Source organism: Diospyros lotus, chromosome 6 (genome assembly GCF_014633365.1).
Source record: "Diospyros lotus cultivar Yz01 chromosome 6, ASM1463336v1, whole genome shotgun sequence".
Taxonomy (NCBI): domain Eukaryota; kingdom Viridiplantae; phylum Streptophyta; class Magnoliopsida; order Ericales; family Ebenaceae; genus Diospyros; species Diospyros lotus.
Window position 1 is genome coordinate 17,501,388 of NC_068343.1, and position 25,985 is coordinate 17,527,372.

Below are 25,985 nucleotides of genomic sequence, written 5' to 3' on the forward strand. Positions count from 1 at the left end.
TTCATTCATGTGCAAAACGACTGAGAAACGAGATTATATATATATATAAAAAATGGAATCTCTTTGGCTCCTTTTAACGTGAAATATTCTATATTAAAAATATTTTTATCTTTTTTTTTTTTGTGTTTTGTTAAATAAAAATATTTTTAAAAATTAGTTATACAAATATGCAACGTACATAAATGTATGTATGTGCGCATATGTATGTACAGGGGCATACAATCAATTAATTTCGTAATTGAAAAAATTAAAATGGGCTGAAAAATAGAATTAAATCGAATTGATTGAACAAATAAAAAAATTAAATAAATTAAAAATTAAAATAATCAAAAAAAGACAAAAAAAATCAAATCGATCCAAATGACAAAAAAACACAAAAAATTGACAAAAATCGAACAAATCGAAAAAAGCCAAAAATATCAAACATACTAAAAAAAAAAAAAAAACAAGGGCCAAAGAGTCAAAGACCTATGTCTTTGAAAAGAGGAAGAGTTGGGGTCGTTTGTGACAACTGGTCAGTCAGAATCAGAAGAAAGAAGGCCAAAGAGTTAGAAATTGAGGCAAAGGCGAAAGGTAGTCGGTCGAAATCACGAGTCATCAGTCTAAGAAGAGAAAGGGTTTAAGGGGTCGGTTCAATTGGTTGCGACTCATCAAAGGTGGAAGGCCAAAGGAAAAGCTAAAGGCAAAGGAGAAGGCGATGATGACGACGTCTAACGGTAACAAAGAGGACGCGTGGTGATATGGGTCTCGGTCGAGACGGTGATGACCGATAAAAGCAGTCTTAAGAGAGAAGGGTCACAAGCTAAAAGAAAAGGTGACGACAACGATAACCTACGAGAGCAAAGGGGACGTGTAGGTCATAGTCAAGACAACGATGACCGACGGGAGCAATTTGAGTTGAGGAGAGTGTTGAACCAACTTGTTCATATTAATTAAATTTTGATGATTAACAAAAATATTTTTATGATATAAATGTATTTATTTCTCATATAAAAAAATAAATTTATTTTAAATTAAAAGTGGATACAAAGAGTAAATTTATTTTGAATTAAAGCTAGATTGTCTTTAAACATGTTTCCTTCTTTTATCATTTATATCTCAAAAGTTTATGTTTGAATTTTCATTTATTGATAAATATTTTTATTACTTATCCAAAAAGTATATTTATTTTGAATTAAAGAATAATTACTTTTAGACATGTTTTCTCCTTCTCATATAAAAAGTAAATTTATTTTGAATTAAAGAGAATTAGTTTTAGACATGTTTTCTCTTACTCATGCAAAAAATAAATTTATTTTAAATTAAAGGTGAGACATATTTTCTTATTGTTTGAGAAAGTCTAAACATTTTTTAAATTTCAAACTTTATATTAACCCTTTCTTTAGTGGTTAAAATGCTTATAAATACCCTCAAACTCATTTTTTGAGTATCCATTACACATATTGCACATCCAAAGCTCTCAAAAACTCCTAAAAGCTCTCAAACTAATTTCCAAGCATTACAAGCCTCTCAAAAATTCATTGTTCATCTATCGAAGAGCCACAAGGCAAGAAAAGAAAAGTTCTTCAAGTCTTCTACGACAAATCTGAACTTCTCTATTTGAGGTTACAAATTTATTTATTTATTTAAATATTATTGTCTTGTATAATTTGTTCTTAATTGCTTATTTGTGTCCAAATGTGGACAAATTATTTGTAAACATTTAAATTATTATTGAGAATTGTCTGGGTTTCCTAGATCCGTTAAAATCTAGGTGAATCTAGTTTTCAATGTAAATTAAGGAGAAAACCTTGATATAGTGGTTGCCTAAAACCCATTGTAATCTAGGTGTGTATCTAATTGTCAAGGTGAGTTAGTGTGGAAACTTTGGTGATTTTGATTTAGTGGAACCCTAAGGGTGATTAGACATTGGGAGAATAGACTAGGTGTATGTGAAGACACCGAACCATTATAAATTGTCTTGTACCTCATTATATTTATTTTTGTTATATCTTTTGACTTAAATTTATTATTAATCTCAAATATAATTTATTATATTTATCAAATATATATTTTTCAATAAAATCATTAATCAAGAATATTTATTAAAATCTAGAAAAAATTTAATCAATCAATTCACCATTCCTCTTGAGTGGCCATACCTTAAGAGACCAACAAAGAGAAAGGATCGAAAATGAAGAGAGCACTGAGCAGTTCGGTTCAATTTTACTTCTTCCATTTTGTAATCTTCACTTCTTCATCTTTTCTTCTTTAATTTAGTCAAAAATGACATAGTTTCTTCAATTTGATCGATTTGGTTATTTCAATACAAAAATTGAACAGAATCAAAATAACAGAAGTTGCCAAAATTTATAACCAAATCAAATCGACCTTTAAAAAAAACAGAATCGAACCAACAATTTAAGTCGGTTCGATTATTTCAATTAAACCAAATTTTTGCACACCCCTATGCATGCGTATGTATGTATGATGCTATTTGAACACTCTTTTAACATTGTATTTTAACACACATAAAATTATAATACTTTTCAAGAAATTGGTAACAGTTATTCATCAAATTGTCAACAACTTTTCAAAAAAATTTAAACACTTTTCACATAACAAAAATATTTATAATTTTATGAAAAAGTGTTGCTAATTCTTTAAAAAATACTTAGACCAACCCATATTAATTTTTGTCCCCGTACTTTCATGTTTTTTTCGTGTAGTCATCCAAACTTTTCTTATTTTAATCATACCCCTAGATTTTCATTTTTGAGTTAATTTAACCCTTGTACTTTGACTTTTTTTCATATGGTAATTCAAATTTTTCGTTATTTTGGTTACACCCCTATATTTGCATTTTTGAGTCTATTTAATCCATGTACTTTGATGTGTAAAAAAAATAAAATAAAGTAAAATGAGTTAACACTTTGGCTCTATCTCTCTTTGTCCTTCTCTTTCTGTTTCTTTCAACTTACTCTCTCTTCTCCAACTATTCTTCGGGGTATTTAAGTAGCAATTTTGCTAACCCGAAATTGGATTTGGCAACCATTGACAACAATGAAAAATAATCAAACAGATTAACTCATTGCCTACCATTGTGGGATAATTGTATGGTTGAAGGTGTCTTATATTGAAGCGAACCAGAAAGGAGGTTCTACGATTGTAGAAATTATGGGATAATTTCGACTTGTATTGTTATTGCCGCCCAAAGTACTAACTCATCTCACTTTATCTTCTTTTTTTTTTTTTTTTTTTACATGTTAAAGTATGAGATTAAATTAACTCGAAAATGCAGATATAAGCATATAATCGGAATAACGAAAAGTTTAGATTGCCACATACAAAAAAATGTTAAAATACAAAAGTTAAATTGACTCAAAAATACAGGTACAATAATATGATATAAATAACGAAAATTTTAAATGTCCATACGGAAAAAAAGTTAAAATATAAAGACAAATATAGGTTTGGCTAAAATACTTACAATTTTGTGATCAAGTTACTGCATTAAAATAGTATTACCATGTATATGCATTTGTGTCTATATATGTAAAAATGTTATAGTTAAAAAAATGTAATTTACTAATTTTTACAACATATCCAACCTTTATCTCACTAATTTCTTAATTTTTAATGAAAATAAAAAAATTACTTAAGAATTTAAAATTTATAGGTCATTTTTCTAATTTTTATGGGCTATTATTAATTATTTATCTGAATACAATCATCATTAAATTACAACTTATGAAAGTATAATAAATATAAATTAAATAAAGCTAAAAATAAAATAAGTAAAATTATTATGCAAATAATAAAGAGTTTTAACATGAAAGCTAAAAGTTGTGAAGATTTATGATTGGAACCTTAGTCTCAAGAGTGCCTTAAATATGGTCCAGAATCTAGATATACAGAAGTTTGATTCGTTCGATAGATTTCTGCTTGCCATCTCACAGATTATTTCACTGATGGCCGGTCGTCATTGGAAAGAAGATTCCTCCTCACCGCAAATCGAACCACCTAGTCTGGAAGTGGAAATACCGCCCGCAGTGTTGGCTTGAATGTGGGGACGCCAAGACGTTCATTACACGGGAAAATAAGGCCACAACATCAGCTCTTCCTTTCCGCATCCGTCTTCAATATCAGTAATCATAGATGAAAAAAAATAAAAAAGAAGAAAGACAAACAACAGCAGCAACAGCAGCAGCACAAGGCCTCAAAATACGCACAGCGTCAACCTCGCACCAGGTGAAGTGAAAAAGAAATTAATAATGCGAATACCCCTAAATAAATTGAAGACTCGAGCTATAAAAATAGATCCTGAAGGGGATATGCGCAGTCAAAAAAACACAAAGGACAAAAAAAGAACGTTGGAAGACCATCCGCACTAGTAAGTAGGAAAGGACAATTTGCCACCAGTCTCAATCCTCGCCTTCTCTTTACCCTCCCAAAACATATATATTGCAAAGAAAGATATACAATACATGCCCAAATGATCAACAATTACAAGCAACACCAAACAAACATCTAAGCCTCCTGCAGGGATTTGTAAGCCCAAAATTCTATGATGTACAGCACATCTTGCTCTTTGCCGGAATCTCTTGTGCAGGGCCAGGGATTATAATCTTCTTGCCGGCCAGGGATCCTGGGTTGCCATTAGCTTGATCCTCGCTTGCCACTAGATTCTTCTTGTTCACAATGTTGAATATCTCTGTCAACACCGTCATGAATGCATTCTCCACGTTTGTTGCTTCCAATGCCGAGGTCTCCAAGAAGAACAAACCTTCCTTCTCTGCAAATTCTTTTGCATCCTCGGTGGTGACAGCGCGTTGGTCTTCAAGATCAGTTTTGTTTCCAATCAGAATGATGACAATGTTCTTGTCAGCATGGGCACGTAACTCCTCCAGCCAACGGGGTATGTGATCAAAAGTCTGGCGCTTGGTTATGTCATACACCAACATAGCCCCAACAGCACCCCTGTAGTACGCACTAGTAACTGCTCTATATCTGCCCACAAAAATAAAACATATACCAGTGGCTTTAGCAAATCAGGTAGAGTAAAAACAGTAAATTGATTTGTTCAGTAGATATTTGCTTCTGCTTAGTTATGATAGGCTAACTCCCCATGCCATGTCAGTCGCTAGGGAAGACATTGCCGACACGTTGCTCATAACATATCCACTTTAACCAACAACAAAGATTGTTTTCTAGTTGTACAATAAAATTTTCCTTTTAAAAAAGATTTTATAATAGCATAAATTATTACTTCTCCACTTTACCATTTGCCTTGATTCTGTGACTAATATAGGCAATAATCTCCCCTTCTTTTTAGGCAACTGATCCTAAATTGATATTTTCTTGGAATAACTTTATCTTAAGTTTCACCACCGCATCATCCACACGTCTATTTTTATTAAACTAACATTCCATCTATTCAGTTTTTAACCAACTCAATTTAAAATTTTTAAATTCTATAGTGTTTTTGATAATTCAAGCTTTAATATTCACACTTTTGTCTCATCTACCAAGTCAATACAATTAGCAAATAACATCACCAAGGCACTTCTTGTATGTGCTTTATTGGTTCAACTACAAGAGCAAATGTCATATGACATGTTGAATGAAAAAAACACAATAATTAGATATGGATCGGTTATAGTTTGCTCAGACAGCTACACAAATTCTAGATCAAATCATCCCCATACATTACCATGTCCAAAGAACTAATACACCACTAAGCAAATTACATTGCCATGTCCAAGGAACGAATACACGGCTAAGCAAATATTAAACTACTGGTGCAACGAATATCCATGGTGGGTACAACAAACATCCCAAAATAGTGGATGTGAACCAGTGGTGTCAAACAGACTGCTCTGCAGCAGTTTTTTAATTTAAAAATTCATAATTCAAAAAAATAACTTGTCAAATAATACACAAATGATAAATATATATCCAAGTATAAAGCAACAATGTTTCTCCCATATGTTTAATAAACTGGAGGATAACAATGAACTAGAATACAATACAAAGCTATCTCTACCACATTATGTGATCTTGAAACACTTCCCATCTTATCTTACTTTAGCCAAATTAATGCTAAATGTTTGTTGCCTGAGACCTAGCTAACCCTATTGCTTCTCAAGAACAAGAGGAAGTTCCAAGTAATGCCCTAGGGCACAGTTGCTCCTTCATGACAAGGTGGTCAGAGTTTTAGTTGGGGAAACAACCTCCTTGCAAAGTAAAGGTAAAGCTGTGCATAAAAATGACCCTCCCCAACCCTCACAATGTTAAGAGAGTTTCTTGCATGATGAAGCCAAATCACCATGTGGCCATTCTCAACTACCACGGGACAAAATTCCCACACCCAATAATCTTCTGCATGGATCTTCACTGTGGATCTTCTGCGTGGATGGGACCACATCACCTAATAATCTCCCCTCCAAACAGATCAGGGAACATCATTCACAACCCATCACTTGAAGTCCATTATACTAGTATGTCGCTGCACAACCAGAGGTTTCTCTTGTAAAACATTCACCATCATTTCAGGGGTCTCTTGTCAATGACTTCTTAAACTCCATACACTACTTTTCCATCAACTATCATATCTACCAATAAAATACATCGACATGCTTTGTGAGAATCATACAAAGAGATCTTGCTAAGCCTATGGTATTCCAATGATCATAATGCGCCACACACTTCTGGCTCCAAAACCAACCCCTGAGAAACTGTTTTATCCAAAGCATCCCTGTCCCTAACTTTAGTAGGGATCATTAATGTGCCTTCTTTTATAGCTACAGTTTGAACTGCAAAACAACTCTTCCAGTAAAAGTGAACATAAATTTTAAACTAGATAATGCACACTTGAGGTCATTACCTGTATAAGCATTTGCTGGTACTTCTAAGTCTATTTTGCAAACTTGAAACACAAACACAAAGAGGACCCACAGATGACTGTTTCCATTGCTCCCTTACCTGATTAGATAGATGTCTGCTTACATCCCCAACTAATCAGGAATATCCAACAGGGTGCAATCTATTGCATACATCAAGCTTTCTATTAGATATACAAAACAACTTCTATGTCATCTCTACCTCACTTTCTCAAGGGACACTAGGTTACCATTCATCCTAAATGATTAGTGCAGTAGATATAATTGCCTCACTTCTCATGCTTAACTTTCCACTCACTAGTTTAAGATACAGCATAACTTCACAAATGATCTTCATCCCCAAAATTGATTGTGCTTCTCCTGTCTTTGGTGTCAAAAGCACTCAATCAACACCTATCTTATTTTGCCAAACATGTTGACATTTTGATTCTATATCAACACATAATAATCAGATGAAGTTTATCTTAGGGAATCTTCTAAAATAAACACATGATTTGAAGTTCCGCTATTATAATTCCATCAAATACCAGTGCTTATGCTAGTTCCATGCTGCTTTGTGAAGTCTCTCCTTTAACCAGCAAAAAAGTTATTTTTTTCCCTGACTATGTTTTTTGGACTGTTCCATGTAGGTAAGTCTTTAGCAAATGAGTTACAAGGAATACCAAGAAAAACTGGGTGGAAGACTCTTAGGTATGACATCAGTTATAAAGGCCTCAGAGAAAATAAAGTTATGAATAAAAATGATTGATGAAGTAGAATTTATGTAACTGTGGACCCCACATAATGGGATTAGGACTTGATATGCTATTTCTGGATTGCTCCATGTAGTTCTCTCTCTTTGCTCCCATTCATCTTTAGTTTTGATGATCTATTTGCTATTTAATACTTATTTTTCCCTTCAGAAGTTACAGCTCACAAGTGTCATTTTTTTCTGCAAGGAATTCATTTCATCCACTATGTTTATCTTTGTAAGTTTGTGGCTCCTTCCCCATTAGTGGTAAGAAAAAGGCATTAAGTAGATTGCCTGTGCTCTTTACAATATCTTTTGAACATATACTGCAATTTCTAGAAGAGGGAGAAAATTCTCCCGGCTTAACATCCCTATACATCTAAATTATCATGAGACCTGGGCCCATGAAGTAAATCATTGCACCTACAGTCCAAACACTTGGAAGAGAATCAATAATATCTTCTCTGTCAGGAACTGTTCTTGTTTTAATAAGCATCTTCTCTATCAGAAACATTCAATTCCAAAATATCATTCATCTCTTACATCTATGGCGTACCATGATGGTCAGTGAACTCAAATGAGACCTTGAAAGCCAACAGTGGATTATAAGGTTTCCTACATACCAGTACAGTCTAATTCTTGTAAATAATTAGACCCCTGACTGAAATATCCTTCTTTGAGCATATTGGGATAACTCCTCAAATTCTAGTTTGATTAAGCTTGTTATCTTCTCTGATAAGATTAATTTAATGAAGGAAAGGTCTCTCAAATAATCCTTATCAGATGATGATTTTAAATTAGGGGACTAGGATAGGTTTAGGAAACCTAGTCCCATAGTTGATTGTTAATTATAATGTAAAAAAATTCAAATAATACACCAAAACAATGCATATACTAAACAAACCTCAATATATTTTTATTGTATCAAAATTTTGAAAATAATCAATAATCATAATTTATTTATTTTTTAATTCCTCAAGCTTGTGGGCTGTGTCATGCCAAGCTATAGGCCACATGGGAGGCGGACCACCATGGCCTGATCTGTGTAACAACTCTACTCATAAATAACCCTGGCTACTAAAGTGTATTACACCATGACCTTATACTAAAAAAGCTATTTATAAATTAATCAAAAAAAAGGCTACATATAAATAATAACCCATTAGACTTCCCATTCGTACCTAGATTTGAACTATATGGAAACTTATTCCCGGCTTATTTTGATTTTAAGGACTTATGCAATATAAATAGAAACAACCAACTTGGTAAAAAAAAAAAAAAAACACCATAGCAAAGAGAAAAAGAAATGACACCAAAAAACACACAAATGAAAGGAAGAATAAAAAAGTATTAACAAAGTGGTTGCCATTGAATTTTAATTGATGCATAAAAGTTGACAACTCAGAGCAGGTCACTAAAACCATATGTTTACTCATAACCATAACAGGTCAATGAAAACAATATTTATATTTGTTACTTCAAAATGAAAGTGTAAATTATATTTGGTGTCATTGAAGTGTCCAAATATATAATAGCCCTAATTATCATAATTATTCTGTATGCTTGTATCATAGTTTATTGAATGACAAATTACACAACACAAGTGAAAATGCATTTTGCCTTCTGCAACTAGAAATTAATTTTGCGTAGAGACTAGTTTGCCCCTTTAATGTTGGCCAAAAGCACCTCCATTTTCTTTCTTTCCTCTCTTTTCTGTATCTGACATTTTTGGTTTGCAACCCGTCAAGCATTCAATGCTCTAATGCTAGCACATGCGTCCTCACATCCACCAATCATCAGCAGCACTTCCAAAGTTAGCTCACCAAATGTAAAACTAGAACTCCACCCTCACTTGCACTACTAAGCCGCCACACTACCTCCACTGCCACCCTTACCTTACCCAGCAAGCACAATACATAAAACCCAAAGCCTCCACTCTCATTTAAACCAACCCAATATTGCCACAGCCACCAGCTCCACAACTCATGGGAAAGCACACAAAAAGCCACCATCAATAACAACCACCCCAACTATCCTGATCATAGTTAGCAAAAACATGGTACATTCCAAATCATGGTACAGGAACAGATAAGGGTACGTTAATATTCTAATATTGAAGTACAAAGCAGTATGTTCCATTAGTTCATTATTTTGCGATGTGGTACATTTTATAGTTGTACTCAGGTCAAATTAGTTGGATTGATACTTCGCTATTATAGAAGCAGGTTTGTTTTATTATGTGGTGAAGATATATTGGAGATTGGTCAATTGCTATATGAAGATGAATTATTTAGTATAGTTAAAAAGTAAATATATAAATGGCAAGAAAGAATGATATTCTCTTTATTATGTAATATAATTTATAATTAATTTATTAATTATTAAAAATTGTTCAATGAGATGTTATAACAAGTGAAAGCTTTATAAAATATAATTTTTCAAATAGTTTTGTCTTATTAATAATGTTTATTTGGTCATTTTGTTATTTTTCCAAGCTTAATAATCATTTTAAAAAAAAGGCAACCTCAATATTTTTTTAAACCATCATGATGACATTAAGTTTCTTAACAACACATTCATGGAAAGGAAAGAAACTTTAACAATTCTAAAAATACAGATAAAGGCATCTCAGGTGCACAAGGCTCTCTACTTTGGAGGGTTAGGAGGAGGTCGTTTATTTTTATAGGCCTTACCCTTGTTTGCAAAGGAGTTGTTCCAAGAACTCTAATCCATAAGTTGGCATTCACAAATGAGCAATCTCACCATTGGTACCAAGGTTTGCCCTCAATTTCAAAAATACAGGTGTGCCATATAATTTTCATTATTACACCCAAAATAGAATATTAATAGTTATTACTAAAGCAGAAGGGAGAGCATGTATGCTTAAGACCATCTCCAACCCAAAACTTCAAAATGGTGCAACTTTCCCACTATCCTAACAAGTCATCTCCAATCCATTACACCAAATGAACAGTTTTATTTCTATTTCCTTATTTCTTTAATTCATAAAAATTAATTTATTTCAAAAAATTATTTAATTATTTACGTAATTGAAGCTTAAATATGTAAAAAAAATTTACACGTATTTACATAACAATTAGTTCCTCAACTCTGTTTGGTCATTATTTTGATGGTCTTGGAGGATCCGAAAATGATCTACCGGAATATTAAATAGTTGTCTTTCATTTAGTGTATGTTGCATTTTAATTTTCAATGTTTAGGTCGTTGTGTTACTTATGTTGTTCTCAACTTTCTAAGTTTTATGGAGTAATTTATTTTATCTTGTTAAATAATTATAATCTTTTTGCTTAATTTTAATTTATTATGTTGTTAAAAATAATAGTCAAAGTAAATATACAAATTAAGGCTAAAATCAATAATTATACATACTAAAACAAAATTAAGAGGGGTCATAATGGGGATAAGATTTTCCCACATTGGAAGGGAGAGAGTGGGGGGGGGGGGGGGGGGAATTTTGGGACAAATTTCCGTGGGTGAACAGTGGAACGCCATTTTTGGCGTTTCACTGTTCATCATGCCATTTTGGCATGATGAAATGTCATCCGATTGGAGACGGAAAAACAGCAAAATCGGTTGCCGTTTTTCCATCTCCGTTGGAGATGGCCTAAGCTGATTTCTCAAATTTTTGACAATTTGGCCAGAAATTGAGCTACACAATAAATGTGCATAGAAGTGGGGGAAAAAAAATTAGGATAACAATATTGAAACGGAGGATTTGGGCCAACTGAGAAATGATTGAGCAAATTGTCAAATATTCCCTTTTCTTTCTGTTCTAAGATTTCACAACTATTAGCCATTTTCTATACTGTCCATTGGGATTTGGCATGCAGAGAGAGAGAGAGTCGCTGCAGTCCTCTTCTCCAGCCACATCTGGTATCCAGTAGCAGCAAAGGCAAGGTTGGCTTTGGAGCTACGATCAAGAAAAGGCTATCCTTCTCCTCAAATCTGCAACTCTGGTGACAGCAGCCTTCTCCCTGGCAACAGGTTGCAGCTGCAAGTTCTCCAAGTCTTATGCAGCACATCTGCTCAACCAGCAACAAATTATGTATGACCCATTGCCAAGGATTCTTCAAGCTAAGCAAGTCATACACTGGGTTATCACTACCAACCAATGGCAATAGATTTTCTCCTCCAATCAATTCAATGCTCTGTTTGGTGTTTCTGGGGCAGGATGGCTTGTTAAAGCCCCTATGCTATCCACAGGCAAAAGTGCATCAAAGTGGTGCCACTGGTAATTAGTAATTAATATTACTGAGGTACTGGACCACCATTCCCATAGATGTTGGTCTTTTACAGCTGGGCTTTCAAATCCCCATATGGTCATCATCACTTGTCATGTTTCTTGAACCAATCTCCATTTACGCATTTCATACAGAAAATGCCACTAAAATCATGAATTAATTGTATTTTTATAATTAAAAACCATTTTTTTACCACATATTTTTACTTGCCAAGTGACTTTTATTCTCTCTCTCTCTGGTGTAAATTAAGATCAGGATAGCATATGCTTGCAGACGTGTCAGACAAGAAGATAGGCAAGTTCTAATCACTGATTGCAAGCTAACTGGACAGATCACAGCCACAAACCACAAACCATCACTGGAGAGAGCACTACTGGAGAGCCTCATCTTGTTTGCAGCTCCAAAGCCAACCTCAACTTTGTGCCACAGGAGATCAGATACGGGTGGAGAGACTGCAAGCAACAGCAGCGACTTTCTATGGTGATTTGGCCCCCCACCCCCCATCTCTGCACTGAATCTAATGAACAGTAAAAAGACGGAACAGTCGTGTAATGCTAGAACAGAAGCCAACCCAAGATTTTGGTTTCAGTATCAGTATCCAAAAGGTAAGGGAACAGATAAGTATAGCCCGCGTAGCATTCAAAATTCAATATCACATGCCAAATTGAGACTTAGTTTACAATGGAGGATACAGTACAGTGAAATCTATAGCATACTGCAAATCCAATCACTCAATATTGAACTAGAAACATTTTTCCCTTTTTCAAGGAAAAAAATAAGCTAAATAGGCTAACCGTTTTAGCGCACTCTGTAACCATATTGCCATTTCATGAATTCACGATAAGCTGAAAATGAGTAAAACTACGATAATTTCGTGGACCAGAAACTAGGCGAGTACTGTAATCACAGATCAAGCTACACGGAGCAAGATCTCGGGAGAGACGCGTATTAAATCTATTCACTCTTAAGTTTACTTCTACAACTCAAAATCATAACAATAAACCAAATTGCAGAACCAGAAGCACACAGCACTCGAAATCATAACAGTAAACCATATTGAGTAAACAAAATCAAAACAAATAAACACTGAAATAAAACCGCTCAGATTTGGATTAGGTCATGCAATCAACGGGCACGCATCAAATATAGATACAGGAAGCAGTATGATACCGTTCTTGACCGGCTGTATCCCAGATCTGAGCCTTGACGGACTTGTGCTGGATGACTAGGGTTCGAGTCTGGAACTCAACCCCTATGGTGGCCTTGGAGTCAAGGCTGAACTCGTTCCGAGCGAACCGAGCAAGAATCTGCGACTTCCCGACGGCAGAGTCGCCGATCAGCACCACCTTGAACACGTAGTCGATCTTCTGGCTGGCGTCTCCATATCCTCCACTCGCCATCTCTCTCTCTCTCTCTCTCTCTCTCTCTCCAGAAGAGAAGGGGGCAGACGCGCAGAGCAGAGTTGAGAATTCAGATCGTCGAGCCGTAAGGAATTCTTGTTTATATATGTAGTGGTGTTCTGGAAATGAAAGTGGTTTCACGACATGGTTGGTGGTTGTGATTATATATATCTGATCTGATTAATTTGGTAATAAATTTCAGAAAATAAAAAATTAAATTCAAAACGGGAGAGAGGGATTTTGATTGAGGATTTGTCGGGGATTCTGTGCAGCTGCAGCGTGCGGATGCCTCGGGAGCGCTGTCCGTCGACGGTGATTCAATTTTCTTTTTTTTTTTAATACAAAATAGCACCTAAACTATACATACAAAGGTTTGCTCTAATAGCTTCGGCCCCTCCATTCAAAAACAATTTTAAACCGTCTTGCTGCATGGAATAATGGTAAAATATTTAAAATTTTATATAAAATATGAGAGTTTAAATCAATGCGACGAACAATTTTAAAAGGTAATAATATTATTAGAAGACAAATTTTGTATAAATTATATTTAATGTCTAACTCTAAATATGTATAAATTATGTTAGCATCAAAATTTATCTTACATTAGGGGAAAGATTATCCGTTCCTAAAATTTAATCTGGCAAAGTTCAGACACACTGATTCACAAAAAAAAACAATTTTAAACCTATATATTACCATTGGACTCATCAAAAGCAGCCCCAGAATTAAGTGAAGACAAGCTCCAAATCTGGACCTATATTCTAATGCAGGTTTCTGATTCCAAATGGGTCGTTAAGCCCAACAAAAATTAGCCATGGCCATAAATACAATCACAATCATAACCAAAATAATATTAATTTTTAAAATTTATACGCATAAAAAGACAACAAATTTGGTAAAGTCGGTCTTCTTTTTATCAAAAGATCACACGTTTGAATTGTAAAAATAATTAATTTAGAAAAAATAAAATTCGTTACATATTGTATATAAATACTTGTTGTTGCTACGATACAATAATAAATTTATTTGTGCAAAAAAGTATCTCAAGTGTAATATCTAAGAGAACTTCAAAGAAAGAAACTTGTTAGGAGGGTAGGTGAGCCTCACCCGCAGACTTTTTTATGTTTAAGTTAATTTCAAAATAAGAGTGTAGAATGTAAAAGACAAGTAAAATTATATTCTACGTAGAGTTGTGAACGTATATTTGCTAGACAAACCTGTTATTTATAGAGGATATGAGGTTAATAGGTGGACAAAGAGCCACAATTTTTGGAGGACATTTCGGGCACTTTTCTGGATTTATAGGCAAACACATCAAAGGTAAGTTTGGTTCAATCTTCTCAGTTTCTCGATTATACTAGTCCTTGGGTGACCTCATTGACCTATTAGCCATATCGGTCCCACAACCAAATCTCTCACTTCAATCTTTCGCAAGTCTCTTGCAAGCCTTTCATGGGTTTTTTTGCAAGTAAATCTCTCACGAGTCTCTCGTTTCAATCTCTCACAAACCTCTCGCTTAGGTCTTTCAATCACTTGAAATGGTGTCCCTCAGCCTCCGTCATCCCATGATCTCATGCTCCCATGACTTGTTTCTATGGATTTTTTCTTTCGATAAGTGTTTAGCCCTCTTTGTTTGGGATTAAACCTATCTTTAAGCTTGAGCCTATTTTTTTAGACACAGCAATTGCTTCCCACTCTTTCTAGAATAGTGATTTCCAATTTACCTTCATTTGGAGACTTTTAATAAGGCTTATTCCTTAATGCCAATCTTTTTTCTATTACATGGATTTTTTTATTTCTTTTTTGCCTAAAGCTGCATATTTTGGTGTGACAGGTTGGTAGTGTTATAAGGCATATTGTCATCTTGGTTAATGACTTGGAGAACCTTTCTAGTCTTTGAAGGCTTGTTCAAGTGGTTGAGGGAACCCTGAGATGACTGACAAATTTGGATGTTGAGAATCCATGTCAGTTGATAGACCTTCACCTCGAACCTTTTGAGAGATAGAGACATAATGCTGATATGGTAATCTCATTTGTGAAGTTCTTGTCTATTCCTTTGTTTGGAGTTTCCTCCAACTTGGCTAAATAAAATTTAGGTCTTCTATTTCGAAGGCTATAAAATGCTTTTCTCTTTCATTTCTTCCTACATTTTTCCCATTTTGAGTTAGGGTTTACTCCCCAATCATTTGGGATAACTTCGCTCTATCGAAGGATTTTTGTAATCTATACTTTTGAGGGCTCCCTAGATCATGTTCATGCATTTTCTCACTTTTGATGCTAGGTTTGCTTTATATCATTCACACGCTTTTGTGTTTCAACTTTCTATGTCATTCTCATGTTTTATGCGCTTCTAATTCTATGTTTGTGATTGTTTCTCTACATAATATGTTAGTAAATCACATAGTACAAAAAATTTTATAGTTTAGCTTTTGAATCATAGATCATTCAAAACTTTTAACACTTACACTTCATTTTTTATTAGAAGATGGGTATTATGCTTACTTCCCAATCTTTTATGGATGATGGACCCTAGATCATTCTCATGCTCTTGCATTTTTGGTTTTAATCTAATCTCATACATTTTGCGCTTTTGACTCTAGTTTATTCTAGATCATTCTTACATTTTTTTTTTTTTATTCTAGGTTATCTAGATCATTTTTGACCTTTTGCACTTTTGATTTTTAATTCGATCTCACATATTTTGCACTTTTGATGCTAAGTTTTTCCTCTATCATTCTTACAATTTTTGTGTTTTTAATTTTTAGACCATTCTCATACTTTTGTGCTTTAATTTTCAGACCGTTCTCATGCTTTTACGTCTTGATTCTTATACCATTCTCATGTTTTTTGCACTTCGATTTTAGATCATTCTCATACTTTTACATTTTGGTTTTTAGACTATTCTCATGCTTTTGTGTTTCAGTTTTTAGACCATTCTCACACTTTTACACTTCAATTTTTAGACCATTTTCACTCTTTTGCACTTCGATTTTTAGATTGTTCTCACGTTTTGTGCTTTGATGTTTAGACTGTTCTCAAGCTTTTGCATTTCAATTTTTTGGATAATGAGCCCTAGATCATTCTCACACATTCCACGCTTCGATACTAAGGTTTTAAATAATGAGCCCTAGATTGTCCTCACGTATTCCACACTTTGATAATAGGTTTCACTTGTTTACCGAAGTTTTGGCCCTTTTTCGTGCATTCATTGTCTTGAAAAAAAAAATACATAAAAAGAAAACTACAAGAAGGTACAAGTCACTTTATTTAGGCATTATTAAATGACATATATAACTGTTAACACTCTTAATATTGCCTATGATACTTCTTTGAAGCGTACATATGGGTTCTGAATTCTTTTGTGTGTTTTAGGCCTTCAAGCGATGGAATATGCTTCTTGGACCCTCTTTTAATGGATTAATAAGAACCTCTATTCTCTTATTACTCTTTTCACCTTGAGTTATGCCCCTTGCCTCCAGGGTTGTTAGTCAGCTCTTCCTCTAGGCTTTTATGTCCACCAATTGTCTAAATTCCTTTTCCCTATTTAAAGCCTCTATTTGATTCACTAAGTCCTGGCATTTGTTAGTGAAGTGGGCATGAGTTTTATGGAATTGATCGCAGACATTTTTCAGCCTTCTTGGGGAATTCAATTAGGCTCGATCCTTCAACAATTGCCAAAATATTGGAACGTGACTATGTGAGCGAGGTATAATCCTTGAATTGGAGTTAGAGAATGTTGTCATATCTTTTGGATTTCTCTTTCCTTTGGCTTGTCTCTCCATTAGAGTTTTTTTTCTTTTCTCTTCTTATCTCTATCTTTGTTTCCTCCAACTACTTTCATTACTTCAGTTTGTAAAATATACTTGTTGACTTGAGCAAACAAGTCTACTAACATTGAAGACTAATCCAGAGCTACAGATTCTTGCAATGGTACCAATTTCGTCCCTTAAAGTATTGCAACTGTTACTATACACATTTTTGAGTCTTGTATTTCCAATATTGAGTTCCTAAAATGATCAACATATTGTCTGAGGGTTTCTTTGCCACTTTGTCTAATATTAAGTAGATATGTATAGCCTTTCCTTTTGTGGCTATTAATAATAAAGGTCTTGATGAATTCAACCCTTAATTGGCCAAAAGATAGATGGATCTCTTAATAAGGCCATTAAACCAGGCATGAGCATGATTTGTTAGTGTCATAGGAAAAGCCCTCATATCCATGAAGCAACATCAGAGACTCATAGCTTTGAATGTGATCATGTAGATCCCATTTTCCCAAATACATAGCCAATTGAGGCATCTAAAATTTCCAGGAAGGGATTTCTCCATTATCTCTAAGGTGAAAAGGATTTTCCTTTTCTAGTATCCTCAAGAGTAAGTATTAGTCGCTTTTGTTCTAAAATTTCTTTTATAATCCTTTTCATGTATGTTGTCTCTCTAACACTAGATGCTGAGGGGTTATTCACTTCTTATGTTCTCCTAAATAGCCCTATAAGTGGGACTTGTCATTCATATTCAGTTGTACTTTCCATAATTTTTGGATATTTTCTCTCTCGAAGGTTTTCTGTAGTTGTTTGTAGCCAATAATGTGTTTCTTCCCTCTCTCAAGCTAGTACCATCTCCAAGGCGTCTCTCATGCAGGAGCACGCTGTGGGAAAGTCTCCTATTGTTCTTTCGAGTGAGTTGCCTTAGGGAGAAATGTATCCTCCCATATTCCCGGAAGAGTGGTTGAAGTTAGCATGAAGTTTCGCAAGGTTTACGGTAGGGAAGCGTGTGGTATGACGCTTTGCAATAGTTTTGTCATCTCTCAAAAGGCTTACATGCTCTCCTCATGTTGTTTCTGGAAGGCTTCATAGGTAACAAGTAGGATAGCTAGAGGAGTTGACTCAGAGGTCCCTGGGACACACAACGGAGGGGTCTATCATGACTTCTGAGTATTTCTAAGAGTTTGAATTTCAGGATTCTCTTAGCTTTCTCTAGCTACTTGTGACTTTGTACGAGCTATTGTTGTTGCTTGACTTGATTAATGATGCATGTGCTGTGTATAAACAGGGGTTCAGCTACTTGGTTAATGGGTGAGGGTCAACAAGGTAGCATCCTCTGCAGGGCCTCAAGAGTGGAGCCCTAGAAATCTAAATAGAACTCTAGGAGATTATGTAGACTCTCTCGGCTAAAAATATTCTTTGGGAGAGTATGTAGGCTCTTGGTTCAAGAGACCCTTCAAGAGAGTATGTAGACTCTCTCGGCTTGAGAGATCCTCTGGGAAAGTATGTAGACTTTCTCAAATTGAGAGATTCAGCTTTTTCTTGTGTGTCCGAAAGACTGTTAACTTTGGGGGACTCTTAACTTCGGGAGACTATCAGCTTTGGGAGAGTATGTAAACTCTCAACTTTGAAATACTATCAACTTTGGGAAAGTATGTAAATTCTTAGCTTCGGGAGACTCTCACAACTCTAGGAGGCCTTTTCGGAGATTATTTGAGACTTTTAGTGGGCTTCATGATCATTTCCTACATATAACATCAATTAAAGGTGTGCAAACGGTTGATTCGATAAATCTACTAACTAATTAAATCAAACCAAGGAGATAAATTGAAAAGAACTGACCGATTAAACCAAAGAAACACAAAAAAATCGAAGAAAACCAAAGTAACCAATAAAAAACACACAAAACTGAAGCAAGCGACATCATTTTATAAATATCAAAACAACATTGTTTTAAACTTTGATCGGTTTAGTTAGTTCAATTCTTCCAATCAAAAAAAATGAATTAAAAATCAAAAATAGAACTTTTGAGAAAAATTAATCGAATTGAAGTTTGGTTGGTTTAGTTCAATTAGTTCAGGTAAACTGAACTTTTGCTTTCCCCTAGCATCAATTTTTGTTTCCAAGATACAACAATAAAGCTTTTTGTAATATCCCGAATTTTCTAAAGGGCTCAAGAGTAATTTTAACTTGGATCATAGGTGAAATTATCAAAAGATTAAAAACTTAAATATAATTTCTTATAATTATCAGTACCGAATCGACTGTAGGGAATGCCCTAGAATGTAAACGTCTACGAAAAATGATATGGTACTTACGAGCATTTTGAGATGTGATTTATGAAACTGAAAGCGGTTAGAACGGAAACAATTTTTTATATAGTTGTGTTTTAGGCTAAAAAAAATGAATTTTCGTAGGAAACATCCGAAAAATAAATGAAACCCTGAGTGGGATCCGGTTTCGCGTAAGGATCAACCTTGGAGTAATTTCAGGACGAAACAATAACCCGATGAGGACACTGGCGTAAATCATCCTTATCGAGTAAGCCTTGAGTTATTAATTTTGCATTTTAAGTATCGTGATACAAATTAATTTGATGTTTGAGAATATAATTAGAGAATTTTTCAAGTGGAATTAAGAAGAAATTTGGTATTTAAATGTGTAAATTCTCATTTTTTATTGGAATAATATATATATAAGTTATATATGTGTGTGTGTGTGTGCAAGTGGGATGGAAAGCTTAATGGTTAAGCCTTGTGAAGTGGGATGAAAAGCTTAATGGTTAAACTTTGTGCAAATGGATGGCTATATATAGATGGAGAAATGAGAAGGGGGAGCAACTAAATGACAATGATCAAATGAAGACAACAAGTGAAGATGACTAAGAGCTTGGAATTAGGAAAGAAATTATTCGGGCTTGCACATCAAGAAATCTTTAAAAGCTAAGTTAAGGTGAGTTTTGAAATTTTTATAATCTTAGAAAAATATTTTAAGAATTTTGGTATAAAGATATTTGGGAAAATATTTGAATACATATTTATTTTAGAATATTAGTGAGGAAGAATGGGAGAAAAATAAAGAAAATATGAGGAAATTAAGGAAAAATTAGATTTATAATGCTTACTTGGATAATATGATTATTAAGGTGTTTTGAGACTTGAGGTGAAGCTATTTGTGCAAATTTGGAAATTGGCATGAAAATCGAGACTATGCACACATACCGAGGAAGCCTGAGAGGCTAAGTTAAAGTAAGTAAAATTTTCTAAAATATTCTAAAAAATCAAGAATGTTATTTTATGAATTGTTATAGATAAATATTTGAGAAAATATTGGAGAAATATTTAGTTTGGATTTATCGAGGAAAAATAGAAAGAAATAGAGGAAAATTATGAGAAAATTAGGAAAAAGCAAAATACCAATATTCTTGAATAAATATAACGGCTAGGGTATGTTTTGGTTCTGAATTGAGTACATTTGAGATCTGGCACAAGAATCAAGATATTCTGATATACATTTGAGGTAAGTGGTTCGACCCCAAAAAACCTGATTTTATGTAAATGATTTTATCATGTTGCCATGTCTTGATGTAAATATGTCATGTAGATTGCATTTACATGTATTGATGATTAAATATGCATATGTACACGATGATATTATTGATCATGCATTCGTATAAGGATTTGAGAGTACGGGCCGGGACCACTGCTTTTCCAAGGGTGCACCCATACACCTTGCCCTAGAAATGAGGCTATAAAAATGGGGAGTAGCAATAAGGTACGGTCGGTTCAAATCGAAATGAAATAGAAAATGACATTTTGTATTCATATACGAAATATGTTTATTGTACCCTTACTTAGATGATTCATCATCTAATTTGGGATTTGCCTCTGTAATATTCAAACATTTCAGATGGAGATTATAGCAGAAACGAAAATGAATGCTACATGAAATGACACTTAACAAAGTGTATGATGAATTGAATGTATGTTATATAGACATGTATTTAAGTTCTGCTACTTGAATTCTGAACGTTTTGAGGAATGATGATGTATAACCTTATTTATGGTTAATGATTATGTATAACCTTATTTGTGATTTATGTTAAGATGTTAGGTTCGATTCTAACTTCCGCATTTGATGTTTATGATGATTCTCTTTCGAGATAAATGTATGAAAATTTTGGGATGAATAAGAGCAATTATATGATTTAGTCGTAGTTTTAAATTGAAAAAATTTATTATCCTAGAATTGTCCCAAGTTATAACACGCTCGAGAAAATTGGGTGTTACACTCTTTATGCGGGAGAGTGTCTCAGGTGTAGTTTTCAGTAGACTTGCAGAGAAAGAAACCAGTTAGAGAACTGCGGGTAAGTCTTATCGTTGGGCCCTTTGATACTTAAGTTAATCTCTGAACAAGAGTATAAAATGTAGAAAGCAAATAGAGTTATAGTCTTTGTAGAGTTGTAAGGGTACCTTTGCTAGAGGAGGAGTTTCCTATTTATAAGGGAGATGATACTAATAGGTGGAGGGAGGGTCATAATCTTCAGAGGACATTTCGAGCTCTCTTTTAGATTTGTAGAGAAGTGCATCATAGGTAAGTTTGGCTCAATCTTCTTAGTCTCTCAACCATACTAGTCCTCGAGTGTCCTTATTGGCCTCTTGGCCATACTGATCCCTCAGCCATGTATCTTGCTTCAGTCTCTCATGGGTCTCTTGCAAGTCTCATGCGGATCTCTCGCGAGTTTCTCATGAGTAAGCCTTTTGTAAGCAAGTCTCTGGTACGTCTCTTACAATTCTCCCACTTTAATCTCTCACAAACCTCTCACTTAGGTCTCTTAGTCATTTAGATTGGTGTCATTCAGCCTCGGTCATCCCATGACCTTATGCTCATATGCTTTGTTTTTGTGAATTTCTTATTCCGATAGACTTTTGGGCCTCTTTCTTTAGGCTTGGGCCTGTCCTTAGGCATGGGCTTACTTTGTTGAACACAACAATGTTATTTCTCCTTATACTAAGTTTCTTCTAATCAACTTGGGGAATTGAAAACCATCTATTCTTACACTTATGAACTATTTTAAATTATATATTCAAATTAATTTATTAATCTATCAAAGATCAATAAACTTAAATTTTACAAGATAAAACAATTAAATTATGTAAATAATTTTAGTCTACAACAATTATCAAAATATTGGAACATGACTCTGGGAGCGAGGTATAATCCTTGAATTGGAGTTGGGGAGTACCATCATATCTTTTGGCTTGTCTTTTTATCAAATCCTTTCTTTTTTGTCTTTATCTTCATTTCCCCCGAATACTTGCATTACTTTAGCTTATAAAATATACTTGTTTGGCTTAAGTAAACAAGTTTGCCAATGGTGCAGCTTCATCCAGAACTAAGAATTCTTGTAGTGGTACCGATTTAGTCCCTTAAAATATCATAGCTATTGCTATACTCGTTTGTAAGTCTTGTATTTCCAATGTTATGTTTCTAAAACGATCAACATATTATTTGAGAGTTTCTTTACTACTTTGTCTGATACTAAGTAGATATGTACAATCATTCATTTTATGGTTATTAATAATGAAAACATTGATGAATTATATCCTTAATTGGACAAAAGAGAAGATGGATCCCTCAACAAGTGTGGCAACCTTTATCCTATGTCTAAAATGCCAATGTAACCCTCGATTACCTCTACAGCCATTAGCTGAATTGAAAGACGTCTATGTCCTCAATGGTTTGGGACACCCTGGGTGGGATCTAGCTTTCACTACCTTCCACTCATCGAGAACTTGAGTCTTAAAGATAGGCAACGGAGGGCATTCACCTTAAACGATTTATGCATCAAAACCTCATAATCTTTACGAAAATACTATAAAATCTCATGGTGTAAGTTTGATTTTTAGAAAGTCTAGGATATTTGTGTAATTTCAAGAAACTTCAAGGGTAAATGTGTAATTTATAAAATTTCTCTAGAAACCAACAAAATTTTCCAAATTCTAGTAGGTCCATGCACTTTTTAGGAAAGTTATGCAACTTTTGATGGTTTTTCATGCATTTTTTTGGCAAGTTTTCTCCCAAAAGAGCTTTACACCTTTTAAAACTAAAGTTCACAAAATCTCAAATTAAATTCTCGTTAGTTCCCCAAAATCCATAAAGTTGGTTTGAAAATCCCCTTACAACATGGGTAACACTATGGTGTCAGCAATTTAGTCATTGGTTTAGCTTGCTAGTTTGCTGCTAGGGCTCTAGATTGTCGAAAATCCTGAAAATCTTAGCTTTGATTGAAAAGCTCACCCACATATGAACAAGATCAACCAAATTGATAGAAGGAATATGAAATTGTTTCAGTTGGCTTTTAAAATAACATGGTGTGACTCATCTTGGTGGTTTTTGACCCCTCAATTTGTTCATCCTTTTTCAAGGGTCATTCATTGAAAAACTGAGCAGTTCATGCTTATAACAAACTTTAAGACAAATCCAAATTCACAAATTTTTTTGTTAAATTTATTAAAAACTAGACAGAATAAACTTTCATTTGACACCTATTTCAAGTGTTTCCAAGAAATATGTTTCCCTTAAAAATTTGGCAAATTTGGTCTATAAGTAGAAAATCATTTTTCTAGCAACAACAACCAAAAATATCAACTTCAAATCCAAAATTTATTCACACCACAAATAGTTAATACACACCGGAACATATATGTTTGACCCAAGTTCAAATTAGCTTAAATAACTCAAGAGTTTGAATTAAAATTCATCGGTTGCTGAGCTGTTTGGTGCAAACCACTATTTTAGCTTAGCACGACCTGTATTCCATATCCAACAATAGTTCATCTATCATTATCGTCTTTCCTTTGCTAGATTTCGGTACTTCTATATGATTTAGGGTAAAGGGTGAGTTCTAAGACTCAATAAAGGTAATATACAACATAGCAAATTAAATTTCATAACAAACATAGAAAACATGAAATCACATACATGCTTGGCTTAGCCCACATCACTCGAATCCATTCTAAGATCTCAATGGACCTCATGATTCCCTTGGACCCTAACACAACATCTGTTTAGTCAAAAATTGACCACCCCATGCCAAGAAATCTCATGCATGCCATGACCATTAAATTTGAACAAAAGCATATTAGACCTTACCAAAATTTTCTCTAAATTTTTGTGGGGTCCTCTGTAGTCCTCTAAGTGTTCCAAAAGCAATATAACCACCAGTATCAAGCACTTGAATTTTTCTAACAAAAATAAGGCATAAATATGTCAAAATGAGCTATTTCAAAATAAGTATAGCCACAACCTATTTTAATCCAAATCCAAGTCATTTTCATTTACCTTCGACCTTTAAACATGTAGTGAGAATGTTGGTTTTCCTTAAGCTCACTCCAGTTTCTCCAATTTCTTCCACGACTCAAAATTGACTTTCTTTGGAAAATAAACAAATTGCTAATAGCTTCTATGAACTGCAAAGCGTTTCTTGGGTTGCCAAAGGCCATATAGTCATCATACCTTGCAAACACTTGCATACACCTCCTAGTTCCTAGTCTAATATTGCCCTTTTGTTTTGGCCACAAACCATCTTACAAAAGAGTACTTTTATCCAAAGGCGAGTTGTTGGAATAAGAGAGGATTCACTTAGCTCAAAAGTCCCCACGTCACTTAGTGTAAAATTTTGGAAAGATTGCAAAAAAGGAAGTTATAAAAAGTTGCAGCAAACAATAGGCAATAGGTAATAGGCAGCAGGTGGTGATCGCACATGGTGCGCATGCCTTAGGTGTGTGCATTACAAGCGCGTTTCTTGGCCACAAAGTTCATGTGCGACACAGCGTAAGGCGCACGCCACGCACATGGACAGGGCCTTGACACACTTTAGTACGACATCATTTTAGGCCTCCATTTTTTTTCAAATAAAAATTATGCTTCCTACGTTACTTGAACCCAAAACCTGCTGAATCAAGGGCCCTAACATGGCTTGCCTAGCCACAAGCTATGCTACTCATTCGGTCATTTATCCATCCCATTTATTTTATTCCATTTCATTACTTCCCCATAAAAGAGTTACAACTCCCTCCATTTGATTCTCAACCCTATCAATGTCCAATTAAACCATAAATTTACCATCATAAATCCTGGGATTAATCTTTTAAGATACTGGGTTGTTACAGCAAGGCCATTAAACCAGGTACGGGTATGATTTATTAGTGTTAGAGGAAAACCTCAGCATATGATTGGCTTCTTGATCATTTTCCACAAATGACGCCAACTGTTATTACAAATATACAATAATAAATTTCTTTTTGCAAGAAAATGTCTTAGGTATAGTCTCTGGGAGATCTGTAAAGAAAGGAACCAATTAGGGGAATAGGTAAGCCTCACTTAAGTCAGTCTTCGAATGAGAGTATAAAAGGCAAGTAGAGTTATAGCTAGTTTTTATAGAGCTGTGAGCGTACCTTCACTAGAGAAGAAGTTTTCTATTTATAAGGGATAGAAGGCTAACAGGTGCAGGGAGAGCCATAATCTTCAGAAGATATTTTGGGCTCTATAACACCCCATTTTTTACAAGCGTGCGTTAACCCGGGATTTCAGGAATATGTTTTTTTCAACATACACTCAACCTAAATCATTCCCAATAATCCCATTCTACCTTCTCAGCATATCAAACTTAAAATGAATAAGCTAAGACAAGTAATCATCACAAATGCAGAAGCAAGATCGAAACCTCAAATAACCATAAATTCCTCATTTATAACCAAGTAACGTATCGATGTTCAACATGACATCATTAAATAATACATAACATCTGAATATCACAAAACATGGTTAAAGACCTACTAAACTTTCAAAACGTAAATGACGGCTACATCTTGATAACCTCATTTCCCTTAGCGCCACTGCTTTCACCTGAAACGTTTGAATATTCTAAAAGCATAGTCCAAATT

At 34.3% G+C, this 25,985-nt stretch overlaps 1 protein-coding gene across 1 annotated transcript; it reads right to left on the reverse strand.

The window, feature by feature from the left end:
• Nucleotides 1-4,231: 4,231 nt before the first annotated feature.
• On the reverse strand, nucleotides 4,232-13,590 carry LOC127804640 (ras-related protein Rab11D). The gene is made up of 2 exons (XM_052341533.1): nucleotides 13,044-13,590; nucleotides 4,232-4,989 (listed from the first exon to the last, which is right to left on the reverse strand). The coding sequence occupies exons 1-2, from the start codon at nucleotides 13,271-13,273 to the stop codon at nucleotides 4,545-4,547; spliced, it is 675 nt and encodes a 224-aa protein (XP_052197493.1). The 5' UTR covers nucleotides 13,274-13,590; the 3' UTR covers nucleotides 4,232-4,544.
• Between the last annotated feature and the right edge of the window lie 12,395 nt (nucleotides 13,591-25,985).